The following is a 21,996-nucleotide window of genomic DNA, read 5'->3' as shown; positions in this document are numbered from 1 at the left end:
TAAATATAAAATATATTTTATATTTATAAATGTTATATATGTTATTATATATTATATAATCTACAGTATACAGGTTAGAGTTATATTACTTTAAGTGTTATCGTTTGAATTTGCTCATGATCTACAAGCTCTCCCTTTGAGATCTACTGGTAGATCCCGATCATATATAGTTACACAATGTTCAGTTGTTTTGTTTTTTGTCTCAAATGAAAGGTATTAAAAGCCAAAGGTGAGGGCAAAGTTTGGATCCTTAAAGTCCATGTCATCATCTTGAGGGCAAAGTTTGGATCCTTAAAGTCATCATCATGACACTTCAGCAGCATTTTGATGTTCATCTACACTGTGGCCATACGTGAGAATATGTTTTTGTGTGTGTGTGTGTTCTAATGCATCCATGATAAAAGAACACACGGGTAAAAGGACAAAAGAAGACAAACACACACACACATAGCACATGCATTTAGTAAAGAGGGAAGAGAGTGTCAGGGGACTGAAGAGGCCCTGTTTATCCTTAGGGGGCAGATGTTTTCAACAGAGGCCCCTCTATTAGTCAGGCAGTCTGTGTGAGAAGGAGGGCTGCACACACACACACACACACACCTAAACACTACAAACAGAAGTAAACAGGGGAGGATAAAGTGATGGAAATTCCCCGTGCAACAATAATGATGATGATCGTACTGTATTAACAGGTAGGACATCGATTAAAGTCATTACCACAAAGTTTTTTTCTTCGACCGCAGCGTCTTTTCTTTCGGAAATCCACAGAGAAAAAGATATCATTAGACAGCGGACTGGAGGAGGACGTTAATCTTCTGAGAGTGCGGTGTGTTTCTAGAAGTTTTTCAGACTCTCCCTTAATTAAATTACTAAGATCAAACAAAGGAACCGTGGGGTTTGGCACCAGAGGTCAATGATTTCATAAAAAGTTCTGACGTTAAACCCCTGGGGTAATTGTACGCTCAGCACTGAACCTGATTCTACCTGCCAAACAACACACCTATGTTGAACGGAACACAGTGTACCAAAGGATAACACCATTCATGACACACACTGTTAATGAGTCTTCACTAAAACCACTGAACCAAGTACTGTACTTACCTGCATATAATCTGAATTCAAAACACCAAAAAAATAAAAGATCAAATCGGTGCAGAAATACCCGGGACAGCATTTCCCATCGATCGCATCATCACTTATTCAATTATTTATATAAATTATTTTTTATCATTTTATTATTTTAAAGGACACAGCAGTAGTATTTGAACCTTTTGTGGCTAGCTTCTAAACGTGATACAGATGCAGTTCTCAGCCACAAGAGGTTGAATGGGCAGAGGTAAACAGCCATATGTTTCTGTGTGTTTGTGTGTGTGTCTTTGTAATGAGATTTAAAAAAAAAGGAGAATGAGAACAGAATTAAATCAAGGCGGAACGGAGAGTCTGGATGGTCGAGGAAAGCGGTTAACAGAGGGCAGTAAACAGGTATCGGTGACTGATGCTATCAACGCACAAGGTCGACTTCAGGGAATAAGGAAACCGACGACGGTTTGTGTTTGTGTTCTGAGGTAAATATTGATATGATTGTTGAAAAGATGATGTTATTAACCAATAAACTGATTATTTATGCTTTGCCTAATTATGCGCAATTATTTCAATTTTACAATTGTCTAAATTTTTTAAAAACATTTTACAAATCTGTCATAATATTTGAAACAATACACAGCAGAAACTTTACTCTCACGTTTGTTGTTCAACAGTTTCTAAGCAGGTCAGACCACTACGTTAATCCCACCACATCTAATAGTTACAAATAAGACACGTCTTTGAATAAGAAGTGATAATACAACCAGTTAGCCAACGCTAAAGCTATAGCATTGTAGCTGTCTCTGTCAATGACAGGTACAAACAACGAAACAGGAAAATCTGTCCTCATATACATATGTATACAGTGTCTACAGCATGTTCCCATGATGCACCAGACAGTCAACAACAGGCATAATAATAAAGTAAAACAAACAGAGAGCTGTGTTTGTCAACCAAGAGCTAACACAGCACAGGTCTGAGACGTTGAACCTGAAGGTCTGTATGTTCAGTAGTCAATATATATATGTCTAACAACCTGTCATATGACTGTAATGGTGAGACAGCCTAAAGAGGAGGCTATGACTCTCAGAAAATATGCAAACGGTCGTCTGCGTCAGACTGAACATTTCACTAACAGAGTCTCAAAAGGTCACGTTCACGATCTCTTACGGAGAAAAAATGTGCTGCGTTTGACTTGGCTAAGCGTTTAAGACAAAAATGCGGGACTCGAGAAACGCAAAACAAATACGGACCAACATTTCCGTGCTCCTATTTCTGTCATTTCTACCACATGCTGACCTCTATCTCCCCCTGTGGGCTAGTCATAACCCCTCCAGCAAGTATCGCACTCCCACTAATAGTAGCTCCGCCCAGGTCCTCCCTTTGGTTGTACCATTCCTTCTCTGGGCGGAACCGAGGAACAAACACACAAACACACTAAATATGACCAAACTCTTGGCAAACCTCCACACACACATGTTTAAACAGGCACAGTCACACACACAGAGAGAGAGAGAGAGAGAGAGAGAGAGAGTTCCACCTCTGCTACCAGACTCCCTCCAATCCACAGGGCCTTACAAGCAAATCGTTTTGTGGAATTGGCCAGAGGGAAGCAGCAGTCCTTTCATAGACATGGCACGGAACTGTTGATCCAAGTGACAAGGAGAAAACACCAGGGTTTACATTGAGGCGGATGAAACAATAACACGGCGTCTCAGGTCCGCAGTGTCTTCATCCGATATGTAGGATATGATAAATTATTATTATTTTTAAATTCTTATGTAGTATGTACACCAAAATGATTGATTTTTAAACCCAATGCCACGATGTACGATGAAATAACTCGGCACAACCCTAGTCCAAACTCGTCCAAGTTCTTTAAAAAAAATTTCAGTTGAACAGTTTAACAGGACGATTAATGAAGAGAGAGACAATTTCTGTAGGTACGATGTTTCAGATGAGGCTGAGTCTCTTTCAGAAATGACTAAGGAAATTAACAACCGTTGTCTTTTTTTGAGTGGGTTTACCTGCGTCAAAAAACTTAGTGTGAATGAGCGTGAATCAGGTATAAGTCGGTATAGTGTGGTTTAAGTGTTGGCTTGTGAACTGGGTTTTTGGTGCTTCTGCCGGTGTGTGACTGCTACTGTCCACTGGTCCCACTCTGACGATCCCATTAAATTAAACTGACTCACAAACTTTAAATACGACCCAGATAAGGTCCAGTTAAACCATACGTACTGAAATTCCCGGTTTGTGAAAATCCTTTTCCAGTAAAATTATGGACAAAAGAAGAAAAAGAAGCACAACTCCTCTGAGAGGGAAAAACATCAACGCACGCTACCGCTGTCATGTATTATGCAAGAAATAGTTAAAAGGCAAAGTATGGAGAGAGAGAGCACACACACACACACACAGTCACACACACAGTCACACACACAGAGGCACAGTTCATCCAAAAGGCCAGCGAGACATAGTTGGAAGAGTCGTCCGTGTGTGGTGTGTGTGTGTGTGTGTGTGTGTGTGCGTGAAACAGACAGCAGAGAGCAGTATGTCAGGCTGACAGGCTGTGACCACAGCACCAGAACAGAACCTTTTTTAGTTGCAACAAAGCCATCACAAGGCTGCGAGCGGCCGACCGGGGCGAAGAGGCACCGGGCGAAGCATTCTAAATATTAGGAGGCTCGGACGTCACTCTGCCTGGTGATACACACACACACACACACACACACACACACAAACACACCAGTCGTAAGAGGCGAGCTCATTAGCTCATAGTCTATGTTAAGAACGAGCCGTGGTCCTCATGAGTGTCATCTTCAGTTTATATTAGGAGACGGATATAATGGGGGGGGGGGGGGGGGGCGGGGGGGTTCTGATTTCATGCTGATGTTTCTAAATGGGAAGATCTAAAGAGTTGTAATTAATAAAGCTGACGTTGTTCCATGTTACTTACTAGACTGAAAGGACAGGAAAAAAATTTGACTTTAATTTCAGCGGAAATAATTTGTTTTTTCTAAAAATTTCTTAGGTTTTCTCAGATTAAATAAGTTGTTAGATTTAAAGATAAAAGCAGAGGTGATATTATGTTCAAATAATAAAAGCCAACGCAAATGATTAAACATGCATCTGCCTGTACGGCCTATTAAATAATAAAAATACATTTGTATAACGCTCAATTAGTCATAAGAATTAAGACAAATTATTGAAATTTATGTCATATTTTTGCATATTACACTGAATATATGACATGGAAGACATAAGAAGAGACATGTCCTGTCATGATTGGTTAAACTGAACAGTTAAAACTAAACGTATTATACCTATACACCTATACCTATATATAAAACATTTTTTGAATAGAGATTTTTTTTAACTATTATAGCAACAAACAAACAATTAACATCTGCAACTCTGGTGTTTTAACGCTTCCATTTTTCTTTTTTTTTTACAGTTTCTAAAAAAACTGGGTGGGGAGTTGCCCAGCGACACACCCCTCATTCACACGATGGGGAAGACACAAATACGGCAGCGTGATCTCACACAAAACCGTGCAAAACAGAAGTGAATAAAGGAAGAGTTATGAGCAGGCATGCATTCTGCAGATGGTAAGTGACTCTTGTACAAACACAAACTAAAAGTCACACTCTAGCCAGCGACACGTGAGCTGTGGACAAACATGTTGCGGCCAATCACACGGTGAGAAACTCAACACGCGCACCAATCACAAGCGCGTACACTGTTAAGACGGCCATCTTTAGTAACTGGAGCCAGGGCTGACAAGTTTGGTCTATCATTTTGAGGCCCAGAAATTCCTGCATGTCTGCATACCACAGCATGGAAGGGGAAGGAAGGGGGGGGGAGCTCACAAAGCAAGGAACAGAGAGTTAAAAAAAAGGAGGGATTGAAGAAGGATCTTTCACCTAAGGTGGAGCAACAGAAGCAGAAGAGCGTATTGGAGAGAGACAGAAAAGTTCATTTAAATTCCTGAAGCAGTTAAATAATCACACAAACACCACCGGGGCCAAAGAACAAGATGATTGACACCACGGTTGGCTCAATGTGCATTTATCTGTTAAACATCAGAATTAATTGTTTGTTTTTTAGGACTCTAACATCTCCAGTATGATATCACATAGTTGGTGAAACAGAAAGGTTTTTTGTTTTTTCATTTTCTCAGTCACAGTTTTAAACACACCTTCCTGAGCAAAGTTCATAAATTGAATTATGACACGGCCTCAGATATTAGAGCCTTAGGACAGATTTTCAAAAGGATTTTGTGGTTAAAAACATCATATCGTTTTTTTTTTTATTAGGCGTTCCTACATAAACGCTTTACAAATAAGTTGTGATGAGTATATGATCACACACCAGGGTCTGGTTACAAGCATAATAACAATGGACTGTGACAACTTTTGAAGATGATGAAGCCAGGTCTTAACATCAGGTCAAAACTTAGACTTAGTTTTTTTTTTTTTTTTTTGACAAAAGTCAAATACCAGCTCAAGACTAACATCAGGTCAAAACTTAGACTTAGTATTTTTTTTTTTTGACAAAAGTCGAATACCAGCTCAAGATTCAGTAAGTATTTAATTACGATAGGTAATTTCCAGGTACTTTTTCATGTTTTGCCTGTGAAAACAAACAGGGTTGTTACATGAGATTTTGCCTTTTTTTTCTTCCTATAGAATCTTAAGCGATGCTACGAGTCTCAACACAAGTGTTAAAACATGCGGTGCAAGGTGTAGGTCAGAGGAAAGTGCCTGTTTTGCAAACTGGATCTATTCCACTAGGTGTTCTCCTGCCAACGGTTCAGAGCAGATATCTTAACATATCAACAAATGAAAGACTGAGTAGTATATACAACAACAAAAAATCAGAAACTGCAACAATAAAAACTTAAAAACATAAAATAGACTATTTGGTTTTAAAAGTCCATTTTTGTGTGAAAACACAGTAACAAACTCAGCTCAGATCAGTGTTAAACAGAGGGCTGCATTTGGGACCAGCATTGATTTGGAAAACTGTACACGTGTTTTTATTAGTTTAAGTGCTACTCTGCGGAAAAAGCACTCAGGAATCTGACCCCCCCCTTACTAAATGCTAAATCCTGTCCACTGTGGGTCAACTGAAGGTCACATTCCCCTAATAACACCAGTGTATCTGTTGACCCCAACCTCTGTCATATCTCAGCTTCACGTCACAAGTATTGCCTCAAATGGACAGACGATAACATACATCTTTACGTGCTGTTTGGAGGTGGAAGGAATTATTTCTCATCTACGGGAAAACAAGTCTGTTTTCCAGACGCCAAACACATTCTGAGTAGGACTGGACTCCCCTCAGGGCCCTTCCTTTGTTCTGAAAGTAAACCTATTAAAGCTTCAAGGAATCGGGGGCCCTTTATTGAAAAACAAGAACACAATATTCAGTCAAGGAAATGCAATAAGTCTCGACAGAAATACCTGGAAAATGTTGGGTTTGGAAGTAACTTGAAGAATGAGGAACAAACAAGTTCGGATGAAGGAAGAAGGAAGAAAAACGCACACGTCTTGACTGTAATAACAAATGATGTTGCACATTGAACTTCCTCTCAACCTGCATTTCCAAGTAAGTGATAAGCAACAAAAAAAACTAATTGTTGATTAACTGCCCTAAAATTCCTTGTACAGAGGTTAGAAGCAGCTGCAATTATGAGTTACGTCAAATCTGTAGGAAACTGTTTTGAAGATAATTATCAGATCAGTGTTATATTATTGATTTCAGTCCTGAAATAATGGTGGCAATACTTAAGTCTCAGTGCAGCCTAGTGGCTTGAAGATAATTATCAGATCAGTGTTATGTTATTGATTTCAGTCCTGAAATAATGGCGGCAATACTTAAGTAGTCTCAGTGCAGCCTAGTGGTTATAGCAGAAAGAGCAATACATACTGTAGCAAGAGGTGAGTGTGTGAAGTGTGTGTGACAGGAAAAAAAAAAGTCACACTTTGTCTCAGGTGACGGCAGCAGCTCTGATCCACTGCTGTTGTAACTGCCACAGGGCCCAGTGAATGGAATGACACGAATGTCCTTAATTAGAAACCGACACAGCCTTTAAATACTAAGCCTTCCCTACAAAAGTGCCTTAATTGGGCAGCCTGGGTAGAACCGAGTGTGGTTGGTTTGTTCCACTTCTAAAACACTTCCATTACTTGTTTGGCAACACAGGCAACAGCCAGTTTGCCTGTCAAAGCATCAAGTATTTAATTACAAAAAGGTGAGCACTTTTCAGTGTTTTTTTACTGTTTAAAAAAATACTTGCATCTGTTTTCTACATCACTTTGCTTTGTTTTTGTATTTATTTATAATGTTCACGTTCAAATACCTTTAATACAGCTGCATTTATTAAATTAAAATGTAGGTAACATTGAGAGAATAAACTGGACTGGTCTTCATTGGTTTTGTGTGTGTGTGTGTGTGTGTGTGCACACACAGTTATTGGGCTGATGTCAGTAGTGGAAGCAGGCAGCCATCTGATCTGGCCAATCACCTGTAAACAATCCTCTTCCACTAACCGGAGGAAGGGTCGTGTTATTTTCCTGCCGGTCGCACAAACACTTTATGTAATCTGGACAGCTCACTTCTCCTCTCTGGTGTCTGCATCATATTTTTAGAATTACTGGTACACAAAGTTGTGGCGGTCTGCGTTTGTTAGAATTCAACATTTAAAGCACCCATCAGACCTGGGTACAATATTGGTGGAGGTTTGAGGTGAAATATTCTGAGAATACTCTCACATTTAACCGACATTAACTCACAGCGCTGTCTCTCCCTGCAGCGTTCCCCCAGGTCCGTTTGTACAACTCAGCAAAGGAAGTATTTCGGACAAAGGCAGAAAGTAATGAGGAAGTCGTTTCACACGGCTCAGGCTATAACAACCATCCACCTGCCAACACGCTTTCCTGCAGCTTTCGCTCTCCAACTCTCACAGGAAGGAGACCGGATGACATCACACATTTGAACTTTTCTGTTAAACAGTTCTTGTAAAATCATTTTTAAACGTTTTTAATTAACAAATACATAATTCCGGGGCGAAGAATAAGAGCAGAAATGCCAAAGTGAAAGAGTGCAGCAACCGTAGAGCTGTACATCTTGTCGCAGCATGTTGGTATCCTCAGACGCCCCCATCCTTTCTTAAACGGGGGCTACTTGAATTACTATTAAGAGTCTGAGATCAGCACTCCATATGACTATATATTTATTTTTTTTTGCAATTGTGCGTGTGATCATGGCGCATGTCTCGATCTAAACATACATTCTTAAGTAAATAGACGCTATTACACTTACTGTAGCATGAAGTGAACAATAGGGGATCACATGTACACACTCTTCAACACCAATCACAGAAAATAAATCATTTTTTCTTTAAAGCAGTCTTGACATTTCTGGAGTAAAATGTTTACCAATACAATACAAAAACTCAGAGCTTCACTGTAAAAACGTTCAAACCTGAACCTCACGTCTACTGCCAACAAAACTAGCTTAAATCACTGAACCTTGACCTGTGTACGACCCACGTTTTACATCTAACCCTAATTTTAATCTACTGCCAACAAAACTAGCTTAAATCGCCGAACCTTGACCTGTGTACGACTCACGTTTTACATCTAACCCTAATTTAAAAAAAAGATCTACTCTAATGGAAATGTCCAGTCCTGTCGTGGTCAGAGTTTTGGCCAGAAGTTTCTGGGGAGACTACAACAACAACAACAACAACAACAAGTGCTTGCCTACGTGGGAACACACTCCAGTGGTTGAATTACCATGAATATCTTATAAGGGACAGAGAGTGAGGCAGAAGTGACACAACCAAAGGAGAGAGAAAGCAAGGCTTTGTAATCGTGCCGTTCTGTTCGTCTGACGTCCGTTGCAGTGATCACGTTTACATTTATGTTGTTAACAAAACACATCATATTAGTATTATATGCTAAGACAGGAACGTGGACAGTCATGGAAATTTGCTTTGTGAATGCAACTGCACTGAAGTTCAGACCCCAGGCCTGCAGGGTTTGCTAACGAGTCATTTCCGTTTGTGACCGTTTTTAGGTGTTTCTTAAATGTGTAACAAAAGACGAATAACAGCGTTAAGTAACACGTTTTTTGCATGTGTATCTGTTTGAGAGGGTGTTATCTACGCAGGTCGCATGTGGAAAAAAAACAACACGCCTGCTCCATGTGTGGTGGTTCAATATACGTACAAAGGTTGTTTCTTTGCAGATAGGTGACAAATCAAAATTAATGGAGCATTGAAATGTGTCTTCTCCCTATTTTACCTCTGCAGTCAGTTCTCTTATAAGGTCCATGAACATGTGCACAGATTTGACTACTCAAATACTCAACAACATCACTATTTGATTTTAGGATTTATATGATACTGATACTAAATATTGAAAAATTTAAAAGGTACACGATGTAAAATGTAGCAACACTTCTTGGTGAAGCTACATGTCGTTGTTTGTCAATGCGGTCAATATAAAAAAACATGGTGAATAGGAAACACCTGGTAGAAAGTACAAAGACCACCATTTATGACCAACAGGGAAAAAATATATGTACCATGTGTACCTTCAGAAAAATACGATATAAAAAAAAATGAAAAAAACTGCATCAAATATGTGTGCACGTAAACATTCTGCCATATTTGACCTTTGTAATGAGTAAGACAATTGTTGGCACTTAATGTAATATGCAGTAGAATGAAGATGTGCAAAAAACAGTTACTATGACTATGACCACTAGTATTTTCACCTGTATATACTGTATATACTTGCTATGAAACAGATGTTATTAGACACCTAATCTCAAAAAGGCGAGAAAATGTGTCCGAACCAGAGCAGAAACTGACTGTTGTTTCCAAAGAAGCCTGAGTGAAGACACCAATTAAAACACTGGGCCAGGGAAGTGTTTTTGTTTGGTTGTGGGCACAGGCCAATGGCACGCTCCACCGAGCGCCTCCTTCCTCAACACTGCTGGGGTTTTTTTTCTACTCGCTTTAGTCACGTCTTGCTTGGCAACTGGCCATCCTGACAAAAGTGTGTGTGTGTACTTCCTTGGTTTTGGAGTGTGTGTCTGTGTGTACCTGAGAGCCACATTTGAAAACACCAAGCCATGTTTGTTTTGCTCTGTTTATTTTTTGCTTTGCCCAAGCCCTTCTCTTCTCTTCTCTCCTGCTCTCGGCCACTTGGTTCTTGTCCTCAATAAAGTCCCCGCCCCACGCCCTGCACCACCCTTTCCTAATCCAATTGTTTTAATAATGTGAAAAAAATAAAATAAAATAACACCAGCATAAACAACTCTAACCCGTAACCAATCGTGTGGTACGGTTACTGCGTTGGTCAAGTCACCGTAAAACGCCAATAAAAACCAGTTCACGTGTGAACTGTGAACATCACGTTCCCCGTTTCTGAAAGGTGTGTTTGAACTGAAGTCACATTGCTACTCCTGACCGTTCAACTGTAGTGGGAAGGGTCACAGAGCCATGCTGAATGACGCACACTGACCCACTTATATTGACTACTATGAGAGGTTTAACCTGTGAAACTGTTAATGTCTGACATGTCTGATTATCAGCCGGGGTTATGTGTGTCCAGTGGCCTTTGTCAAAGAATAGTAGAGCTGCAACTGCTGTTTGTAGTGTTTGTTTAATATGTGTGTGTGAGAGTGTGTGTGTAGTATAGCTATCCTTGTGGGGACATGTTATTATTCAAATGCTTTCAGATCCCCACCAAGAAAGACGGCATTTTAAGATTAAGATTAGACATATATCTGGAATTGTTGAGGTTAGGATGCACGTCTATGTCAAGTAATCTCAATTCATGAAAATTGTGTGTTTAGTTTTGACCTCTTGAGAACATAAACCCTGTCCTACAAGAATGGAGGTCAAAGGTCGAAGGTAGGGGTGATTGTTTTTAAAGCATTCCAATTTTAAAAAAATGGTAACGCTGTTTTTCTTAAGTTTTTTAAGGTTGCACAATCCTGTGTGTTTGTTTGTGTATGAATAAATCAAACACAGATAGAAGGTTTGCACAGAGTGACCTTTAACCTGAGAACCCTTCTCTATGGTCATCCATTGTGCAACCATAGCACTAGCTACAGCTTGATATCAAAACAAGGTCCGTGCTCGCTATTTTCTGCCTTTGGTAAACATTTTATTACAGACTCAATGTTATCGTCTCACGACAGCGGCTGATCCACATTGATAACAGTTGTTATGTATAAAAGTGTGTCTTACCAGTAGCAGAGAATCTCTGCTGATGAAATGTTATGTATGAAAGTGTGTCTTACCAGCAGTAGAGAATCAGTTTGGTTCTCTAACTATTTACCTGTAGTGTTTATACTTGCTGATGTCACGATGACAAGTCTGAATGAGATTTTTAAAAAATTCAAATTCAACCGGCACTTATTGGATTCTCACAGGTTCTGACTGACAGACTCAGGATTTCCAGCTCATAAAGATACATGTATTAGTTCAAATAAAGTACATGTTCTCCCCTGACTTTTACCTAAGGAGTGGAACCCTATAAAAAAACACAACAAAAACAATCCCTCAGTTTCCACTGACACGTAAACCTCGACGTTAGAAAGTCTAATGTTTCTCTATCCTGAGCCTGTGTCTCTGCACACACACACACACACACACAGTTACATGTGATGTGTACATTTAAGATCGTAAACACTTACTTTTTATTCTCAGAAGCCCTAATTAAAAATTATATAGTTCTCCCATAAAAACCAACCAAGCTCTTGCTCAGGTTGGGAGTAATAAAACAAACCGAATGCCAATGCTGTAACATGCTGTAAAAAAACGCTATAAAATACTCCATATATAAGATGCAAACGAAAGCAGAAATATTGTTATTGATGGGAACGTGTGGTTCGTGTAAATCTTTATTACTAAGATGAAAACAAAAATGTTGTCACTTGGTTTTCAAAGCCAATACAGATCCTATAACTGATATTTTAATATTTTTGTATTTGCATTTTGAGATTGATTTAAACTGCTCAACTTATTCACCAATAATCTATAGGACCCTTTTTCTACTGGTCAATATTTTGTAACAATAAATGTCCCAAACCAAAGAGGATTAAGGAACCACATATTATTCCCAGCCCCACGTTCTCATCAGGAAGTTCAAGGAACACAACAAGCACCTGTGTGTTAATTTGAAACTACGGCTCGGAAAGGCCATGCCCTGAGGTACAAATTTCACACACTCGCATATCAAACACACACTGACGCACGGTTACACTAAGAGCACATGTATCATTTCTATGTGTGGCCCGTACACACACAGCTCACTCTCCTCCTGCCATGAGGAAAGACAACCATTGCATCATGTTCTAGAAATGACTCCTGCCCCCGACTAAACTGGTGGCTGTCACATGACACGCTGCTGCGTCACATTCACTGCCTTGTCTGGTCTGAAAAAGGGGAGACGTGAATGCACATGCATACATGGTAGCTGTTCTGGTCCTGTTTATACGTCAGCGTTCTTTTCCTTATTGGCCAGGTCTGTTTCAGCGTTCTTTTCCTTATTGGCCAGGTTTGTCTTTATAATAATTATAATAATAATAATAATAATCTCACTTGAAAGACCAAGATTCAGTTAAATGTAAAAAATGAATTCAATATATTTTTAGTATTTTTTGGCAGCTTCAAGCTTGGTGAAAATCATCATCTGTAACATCTATCTAAAGCCCTAACTCTTATAATTGCAATATTAAAAAAAAGAGTTTTCTCTGAAGGTCAGAATAAAATCTACATTTCACAAAATATATGAAAACCCATGTGAAAAATGTGAAAACAAATAGTTTGCTTTGTTTCATTTTTTATACAAATTGGAATCCGTAAATATGCTGTCATTATGCAAAGTCTTGACTTTCACCAAACCGATTAGCCCGACTTAAAAAGTCGTTGCCATAGATATAAACACAAAGGCACTGGGACTCGTGGCCAAGGACATTTGGTACTTTGAATACTAGCTTTCCCGTCAGGACATAAATATCATTATTCACAACTAAATGGCTCTTTATCCTGCCATCCATCCTGTCTCTCATTTTATGGCAACAGAAGAAACGAGGAACAACAAACCTGCAGCTCGCAGCGGCGGCCAACAAAACTACAGCTTCTTTTTACCCCGTGGAGAGACGATCTGTGCAACGTCAAACTCACTGTACACGCTTACTACACTGTTTAACTCTGTCTGTCACCACTCGTGCCCAAGCCTGCCTCTTTTCTGGTATTTTCTTCCCATGGTGTTTTTTTTTTATTTTCAATCCCAGGCCCCCTGATGCAACGATGCAGTCGAGTCGTTTCACACAACAGACACATCCGGCCTGTCAGTCTAATTACAGATCATTTGCCCACAACAATCCAGTCAATGAACGTTAATCACGGGGACGTGGCGTGTCCAACCACCCCTTAGTTGCTGACATTAGCAGCAGCCCTCAGCAGCACACAAATCATTACATATACCATTTAGAATGAAAACATCGTTTGTCTCCCATTGATTTTTCTTGATAGACAAAAAAAAATCTCCAGTGCAAAATCTCACCATGTGTTTCAATGGACAACGTAACAACTTACCACAAAAAAGGGACTCTGTGAAGGTGTCGATATGAACCTCCACCACTGCTGTGTCATTCACCTGTTCCTAATGTTAAAGTCCTGACACCAATGGACTTGGAATTTATTAAAAACAGAACGTATGACCAAGAACGAATGTTCCCTTTCAGACTTTGTAACCTAAATATTTTTACTTACTTCTCTGACAGTGGTTCTGCGACCAGCATCGACTCCTGAAGTGTCCGTTGATGGTGTTCTGTGGGCAGATGGTCTGACCTTGCACCGTGCCTGGACATACATCTCCACATTCCCTCTCATTCTTATTGGCCATAATAAAGTTGTCCTCAACAGAGTCCAGAATCTTGGACCAGTCCAGGGTGGCCAGGTAGCAGAGGTCTGGATTCTTCTCAATTCCCACAGCTCCCCGGGTGATATTCATCAGACTGTGCAGGCCGAGCTCCTTCAAATGCAGCATCTCATAAATCACAAGAGCATAGTTGAAGAAGAGGTTGTTGCCACGGATCACAGTCAGGTTGGGGAACAGATCACTGAGGGTCTCCAGGCCGTAAACTCTGAACAGCAGCACGTAATCTGTCACCACTCGCAACTTTGGGAAGCTGAGGCCTCGGAAGTCCTCGGCCTTGGTCTTGAACATGAGCAGAATCTTCAGGTGTCCCTCGATGACGGTGCAGTTTTCCAAAGACTGAAACTTGGTCACATTGTTCCGAATGTCCTGATTTGAGCATACTGAAAGAAAAGAGAAGAAAAGGATTACTTTTAAAATGCATATATATATATATATACATTTCATTGTTGCGTTGTGTCACATGAATAGACCATGGTCAACCTATATCATGTCATTGGCTCCAGACTAATAGACTGCGATCAGAAACTGTATAATTTTTGTCTAAAATGTATTTAACTTTGACTGTGAAACACACATCAAGAAACTGTGAAATACCGCATTCAACACTCACTTTGTTTATTCAAAAAATATTGCTAAACGCTGCTTTAATTATAAGTACAGGCTAAAACTGGTTGAGCAGATGTGGATTTTAAATATTTAAAACATGCAACAAAATGACAGAGAAAATTGTACAGCAATGGGCTTAAGGAAAATGTATTAAGTTAGTAAGTCTTTTTGGTCAAATAAAAAAATCTGAAAGTCAACTTTTGCATTTAGTGGTTGTTGTCATTAAGTGAGACATGAAGACTATTTGTTCCAAATTAATTCACTACTTATGTATCTTATCAACCACACCTTTTAATGTGGCAGAAGATGTTAATGTTATGTTAATAAAGGCTAATGACTAATAACATCAACAGTGAAATAATTCAACAAACCAAGTTTCAACAGCAACAACATCAATGTTACTTCTTCTACATTTACCTCTAAAACAGGTGGAAGATTTAAGTTCACAACTAAAGATCACAGCCATCACAACCAGTATTCCGGCGACCATTCAGAAACCACAAATCCCACAATCCCATAGCCTAAAAAACAGGCTTAGAGGAAAAGAGGAGAGGATTCTTAGAAAGTAGTTCTTGAGTTTTTCTCAAGAACAAGTTCTTTACACATGTATTAAAGCGACAACACAACTGTAGAGAAGTCCATAACGTTATGTTATCATAACTCCAAACCATTAAAAATAATCTCTAACCACTATATGACTCTTTTCAGTAGAAACTGAGAACTTTACACCACTCTACCTCGGTTTCCTTATCTCCTGGACACATCAAAGCTGCCTGCAGGCCACCCACTCACTTTGAGCATTAACCAGATACCTACTGTGCAACATGACAACATAACAAACAACGTCACACAAAACCATCGGGGTGAGGGAGCGAGTCACCTCTGCCCACTATCTTCTCTGAGACGTCTGACGATGACCCGAATGTGACCTTTTTTTACGATAATGTACTTTTCCTACTGCATGTAAAAATATCTTGGCGGATATGGAGACATTTTACTTGCGCAGTAGGCTGTCATGCTAACACATGTCACACCTCGGGTTAGAGAGGCTTTATTGACACAGAGAAATGTTAATGGGTTTCAAGGGGAAGTAGTTGAGGCTGTGCTAGGAGTTCCCTTTGCAAAATGGAGTCCTGTTTTTAACTGACAGGAACGAGACAGCGGGGCAAAGCAGAGCAGTAGGGGTCATCTGGGGGAGGGGGAAGTGTGGAGAAGGGGGGGCAGATGGAGAATGAAAGGGCAGAGAAATGGCAAGGAGGACGGAGTGTTATGAAGTTAGAAGGTCTTAAAAAGAGCTACTGTGTCCTTTAAATAATGCACCTCCTTTCCTTGTTCCCTGGGTTGAAGAGCAGGAGGCCACAGAAGAGGCAATGAGATTGTAAGGGGAGCCGGAGTCGGAGGTCGTGAGCAAAAGAGGAACTAAGAGGAGTTGAGAGGCAGCGAGAAGGGAGTGAGGTTGGTGAAAGTGTAACCTGAGCCTAGGGAGGTACAGGCACTGACGTAAGGGACCTACAGGACTGTTGGTGATCACATGCATGAATGAAGGGCAGCCGTGGACCACTGTTACGTACATGGCAAACGAGCATGTGAAAAACATTACATGCGTTATTTATTTGAGGAGCAAGAAAATATATGATCTCCTTCCTTTACTTGTCTTGAATCAAAAACTATGTCACATATATGAACATCTGAACAGTACAGCCAGGCCTCTGCTTGATCTCTTTTCAACTTCATACCAGTAAAGCTGTGCTTTTTTTCCAGTTTCCAAGGTTAAGACTCCATGCAGGCAACAGTAAGTACTTTAAATCCTGAAAAGGTGAAAATAAAAAAAATGGACAGTAAAGATACTACGGATACAATAGTTGACCTTCAAAGATTTTTCAGATTCACTTTGCAACTATTGACGCCTCCAGCAATCTACCTTTGACAGAACATACACAGTTTCCAGCTCAGAACAGCTACTGAGACTTGGAACTTTGTTGTCCAGCATTATTCCACACAACATATATCCAGGAATAACCTCAAAGTTCACACCAATTATCTGTGTTTTTGCGCCCTTGATCTTTGACCTCCTCAACTTCTAAATTACATTTGTTTTTTTCCATTGATGTACAACCATTAAAAACCTAATTTGTGTCTATGTAATATGGTAAAAACAATAATAAAGAAAACTATTGCACCTAAATGGATGATCATTAGAGGACAAAGAGACACGAGAAACAAAATGTTATAGGGCGTTAAATTATTAAGACTTAAAAAAAGACCAGGCTCAGGATTTGTAAGTTACGCAGACACAAAAAAACGAAAACAAACTAGCAGACTGTGTGTGGGTGGGTTGAGGTTTTGGGGGGACAGTGACCGAAAGTACTCCAAGGTTCACTCTCCCACTGAGGACCACCCATTAACATGAGCAGACAAGCTGGTGCTTTCGCTGTTCAGAAGCGCTCAATTACAATAACAACACAATGAGCCCCTAATGAGAGAAGCCACGGTGGGGGGGGGTTGTTTTTGGGCAAAGAATGGAATTACAGAGCACAGAAGTAGAAAGCACTGTACTACAGTGGACCTGTGTGAGAAAAATGTGAGTCAGCCCACAGTCTGTGTTTGTCACATAATTTGGCAGCAGGAACGGCAGGAGCGGGAGGCAGGTACAGGGGTGTCAGACAGGAAGGAGGCAGGAGATGAAACACGGACATGCATCAGGTTAGTTCTTTACAGAGAGGAACATGTATTCATTTGGTTTGTCCTCCGTGAGATTTTGATGGACAAATACAATATTGGTAAGACATTAAAGAAGTGTTGTTGTTGTTTTTTGTTTTTTTTACTAACTTAGACATGCATCAGGTTAGCTCTTTACAGAAAGGAACATGTATTCATTTGGTTTGTCCTCCGTGAGATTTTGATGGACAAATACAATATTGGTAAGACATTAAAGAAGTGTTGTTGTTGTTTTTTGTTTTTTTTACTAACTTAACTTAGTATCACTAACACGGAAAACAAAACCTGAAATTTACATTTTCATTAAAGATTTAACGGTTGTTATATTTTGACACAAAAAATCATGGTTTTTCCTCCGTGAGATTTTGATGGCAAAAGACATTAAAGTGTTGGGGTTTTTTTTTTTACTAAATATACTTTGTGTGGTATCGCTAACACGGAAAACAAAACCTGAAATTTACATTTTCATTAAAGATTTAACGGTTGTTATATTTTGACACAAAAAATCATTTCCTTCCTTTTCCTCTTGACTGACACAGTTGTATAAAAACACAACCCACAACCATTGCTAATTCGAGTCAGACTGTCAACGCCTAATAAATATCATAAACTGAATGTTGACGTAATGCGTGTTAATGTTGTAGTATTAAAGTACCAACAGAAATGTCTTTCCTTTTAATTAGGCACAGTATTAGACCAAGAAAGACCAAGCTGATCACACCACTGAAAAAGATCACTTAAAATATATATATTTGAAATAGGCCATGGATAAAAACACCATGTATGAATGTATTTCTAAGTTTCTGACATCAACTGTCACTTAACCCCCCCCCCCGCCACCCCCCACATCAAATATAAAGTAGGATTATCTCACCTAATCAGTCGCACATATTTTCAGCACAGAGGATGACCAGTGCAACTGAGGTCATACCAAAGTAATGTGTACCTCTGTCAGAAAGTGCCATCTCCACTGTTCGCCAAGCACCCACAGCTGAACCTCCGTTATAGTGTAGCTACAATTTCAGAAAGATTCCACTCTTATTTTTAGAGTTGTGCTCCCTCTAGAGAATTTAATATGCATCGGCTAACAGTAGTTCGTTGGCTAGCGAAGTGCTGGCTAGCGAAGGGAAAGTAGATCTCAGTGGGCATTTTAATAGGCGAGAGCAGAGGCCTCTGTGGCCTACGACAGTCCCGCTCCTGCCTTTCACTGTACCACAGAGGGCAGCCACATGTTTGCTCAGCGTGAAACCAGACCTGTCTAGCATGAAACCAGGTGGCAGCTAACTCTGGACTGTGAGAAGTTTCCCTTCTCCCTCAGCTTAGACACACGTTGTCCCTGATGAGGTGATCTGCTGATTATAGATTTGTCAACAGCTTGGTTACTGAACAAACCCCAGGGGACAGTGGTGCCAGATAACTGGAAGGTCCTGGAAATAAAACCAGAACCACTGTGTGAGTGTCCACTGCCAAGCTGTGTTTTCTACAGTAAAAAAAAAAAAAAGAAATGCAACCAAATTGCATCAGAGGCATTTTATGATCAACAAGTTCCAACCTGTATCTCAAAAAAACGAGAGCCAAGGACCAAAATATCACTACCTGAGCCAGGGAAATAAACAGAGACATGTACTTTGATTGGAAAAGTAAAAGGTTCGTTTCCACTTTTTTTTAACAAGATCAGCACCGTGATTAATAGGTGTATGTGTGTGTGTATTGACAGGTATCTGGCGATACGATATGCATCGCGATACAGGGGCAACTGTACAATATATTGCGATACTATAGCAATGAAATATTGAGTTTTTTTAAACAATTAAATTCATTGACAAGAATCTGGCGATACGATATGCATCGCAATACAGGAGCAACTGTACAATATATTGCGATATTATAGCAATGAAATATTGAGTTTTTTTTAAACAATTAAATTGCAGGAAAACTGTCACACAATTCTGTTGCACAGAGGGATCTGCAATATGAAAAAACAAAATTAATCAACACCATAAATATTGGCATAGTAAATGTTAATTAAAAAAAAATTAAGTTGTGAAAATTGTGAAATGAAATGTGATATTTCAGTGTATTGATATTTTCTTACACCCCTAATGACAGACTTATGTGTCCTCAAAAAAAAACAAAAAGACTATCAGATCAGTGTGTTTAGTGCCAGTTGGTGTCTTGTGAACAGAGTGAAGACAGAAGTGCATGGTCTTCAGCACCTGTTCCTTCATCAGACTCCCATTGAGGAGCACCACAAGAAGGAGTTGGTCAAAGCTATTTATATACAACACCAGGTCTCATTACTGCAGTGGCAAACGGCCAGGCTGTAGCAGACGGACGCAGGTAAAAAAGAGCAACATGTGCTGTAAGATGGTTAGGCAAGAGGAAAAAAAAAAAAAGATGTGACTAGGAACTTTGACTCACTTCTTATTCCCTGTTTAGAATGTAATTGGACAACTGGTGATACAGAAACTTAAAAAACAAATGTGAACAATCCTGGCCACACCTAGCTAAACCAGGTGGTGTTGCAAACAAATAAAGAGCATGTTTGGGAAAGCAGCATTCCTGACATAGCATTATGAAACACAAAGACTATGAAACAGGAGCAGATAATCAACTACAGGCTGGACTGCACTGAAGATAGCTGCGCGTGCACACACGCACACGTACAAACACGCTCCCACTGAGTAATACAAAAAACATCTGATCTTCCTTTTGATCTTCCCACGTTAGCAAGTGAAGCGCAGTGCAGTGTCTTGGTGTGGTGAGCCTCAGCCTGTGAGGGACGCGGCCAGGGCTCGGTATCCTCGCTTGACTTGCGGCCACACAGCAGCAGCTGCAGGGCCTGGCCCCACCAAATCTCCGAGCCACAAACCAGAGCTACACATGAGGCTGTACGAGCTACGCCTGCCCCAAGGCTGTGCCAAGCCTACGTCTTCCTTCCCATATGGTTTTCTTCCCAAAGTCTGCCTATCTGCTCATGCCTCTGTACTGCGATGCCTGGCTCAAACTGCACTTCCTAGTTTTCCTTGAGAAAGTATTCCAAGGCTCCTGGGGTTCAGTTGAAAGGTTTCCCCTTTCTTTGCTAAACGGACAAACAAGCTCACCCCAAGCAAAATAAATGCTTCTGTATTCACACCGCAGCTCCGTGTTCCACCTGGAGTTGGCATGTTCTTCTCCCATGTGTGTACGGGTTTCTCCAGGTATTACCGTTTCCCTCCCACAATGTAAAAATAGGACAGACAGGAAATGAATCGCATGCCTTAAAATGACCAGAGTAATGTCGTTTTAAGTATTTAGCATCGTCCAACAGTGTCGCCTCCCCCTCTCCCCCTCACCATCCCCCCTGAGGCCCCTAAAAAATAAAAAAATTAGAAGATGAAACTGTGCAGAAACGTGTCTTTTTAACGAATGTTCAAGGCATTATACAAGTGTGGATATACAGAATTTAAGGGGGTTACCACAGTGGGAGCATCCGTGAGAGACCACTGCTGACAATAGGCACATAAGAAGGTAAAACAAGCACAAACAAGAGAGTGAGAGGCAGAAAAGAGGCAGGGAGCACAACAGCACACGAGGTACGGAAGGAAAGAGAGTCCACATCACAGGACTTGATAAATCAAGACAGGAAAGAGGCAGAAGTAGAGGAAGGTCTAGAGGGATGGCGAGGAAAGCGGTCAGGTCAGTTTAATGGCTCCGTTTTCTTTGCTTTTTTACCACCCCCCCCCCCCCCCCCCCCCCCCCCACACAAACATGCAGACAAACATCCTGTCTCTGCTTCACTTCTTTCCGTATCTCTTCCCACCACTACCTTTTCCATCGCTCCTTTGCCTCTTTTTTTTACTGAATATAAACAGTTTGAGCTGAACTTCAGTAGAAACGTGTCTAATAATCCCACCTTGTTTATTTCTCTTCATATTCCTCAGGTGGCGTTTTATATATATAGTATATTCTGTGAGGTCTGAATGTGATCACAGCATCTTGATAAACGTCAGAATGGTCAACAAATCATTTACTGCTGTGACGACGGAGGTTTCCCTGAAGTATAGGTTTTGTGGGGTTGGGTTGTAAAAATGACTTCAAATCACGGTGCTGTCGTTTATCAGCGACTCAATGTGAGACCCTCTTAACTGTAAGTGAACTGGAAATGCTCGATGTAGTACAAGCTGTTTGTCTTAGGTCCTCTGAGACAGTGATCTGTCTGAGACATCAGCGGATGACGTTTTTCCAACAACACCCGAAAAATTATATATTGCATACACTATACTGGACCGTGATAGGTGTAAAACTGATGGAATACACTATACTGGACCGTGATAGGTGTGAAACTGATGGATATTGTTAAGGAAAAAGTCTTCAAAAAAGTTTTGAAAGCAACTTTTGTTTAGTGTTGCCAAGAATATTGCTGATATTTTTCAAAATAGTGATTTAGAACCAACGTAATTAGGTCGATGTTCTGCCATATCAGATTAATCCGTAACGACTTTGGGTGTATGTGGACATGAGATGAGCAGAGAAGCACTGCAGCCTACTATCAGCACAGCTAGTTCTGTCACCATAGTTACCCATCGCAGGCAGTCCATCGGGACAAAAACAGACCCCTCCCTCACCCCTCCAACCCCCC

At 40.3% G+C, this 21,996-nt stretch overlaps 1 protein-coding gene across 1 annotated transcript in view; it reads right to left on the bottom strand.

The window, feature by feature from the left end:
* LOC103393515 (insulin receptor-like) overlaps nucleotides 1-21,996 on the bottom strand; it is a 49,152-nt gene that overhangs the window by 21,257 nt on the left and 5,899 nt on the right. Inside the window, exon 2 of the mRNA XM_008330515.3 lies at nucleotides 13,883-14,431. Within this exon, the coding sequence (XP_008328737.1) occupies nucleotides 13,883-14,431 (549 nt within the window). The remainder of the gene's footprint in view (nucleotides 1-13,882; nucleotides 14,432-21,996) is intronic.

The sequence above is a fragment of the Cynoglossus semilaevis genome, chromosome 2, assembly GCF_000523025.1.
Source record: "Cynoglossus semilaevis isolate Cse_v1.0 chromosome 2, Cse_v1.0, whole genome shotgun sequence".
In the NCBI taxonomy this organism is placed as follows: Eukaryota; Metazoa; Chordata; class Actinopteri; order Pleuronectiformes; family Cynoglossidae; genus Cynoglossus; species Cynoglossus semilaevis.
This window is presented reverse-complemented; position numbering and strand designations above follow the sequence as displayed.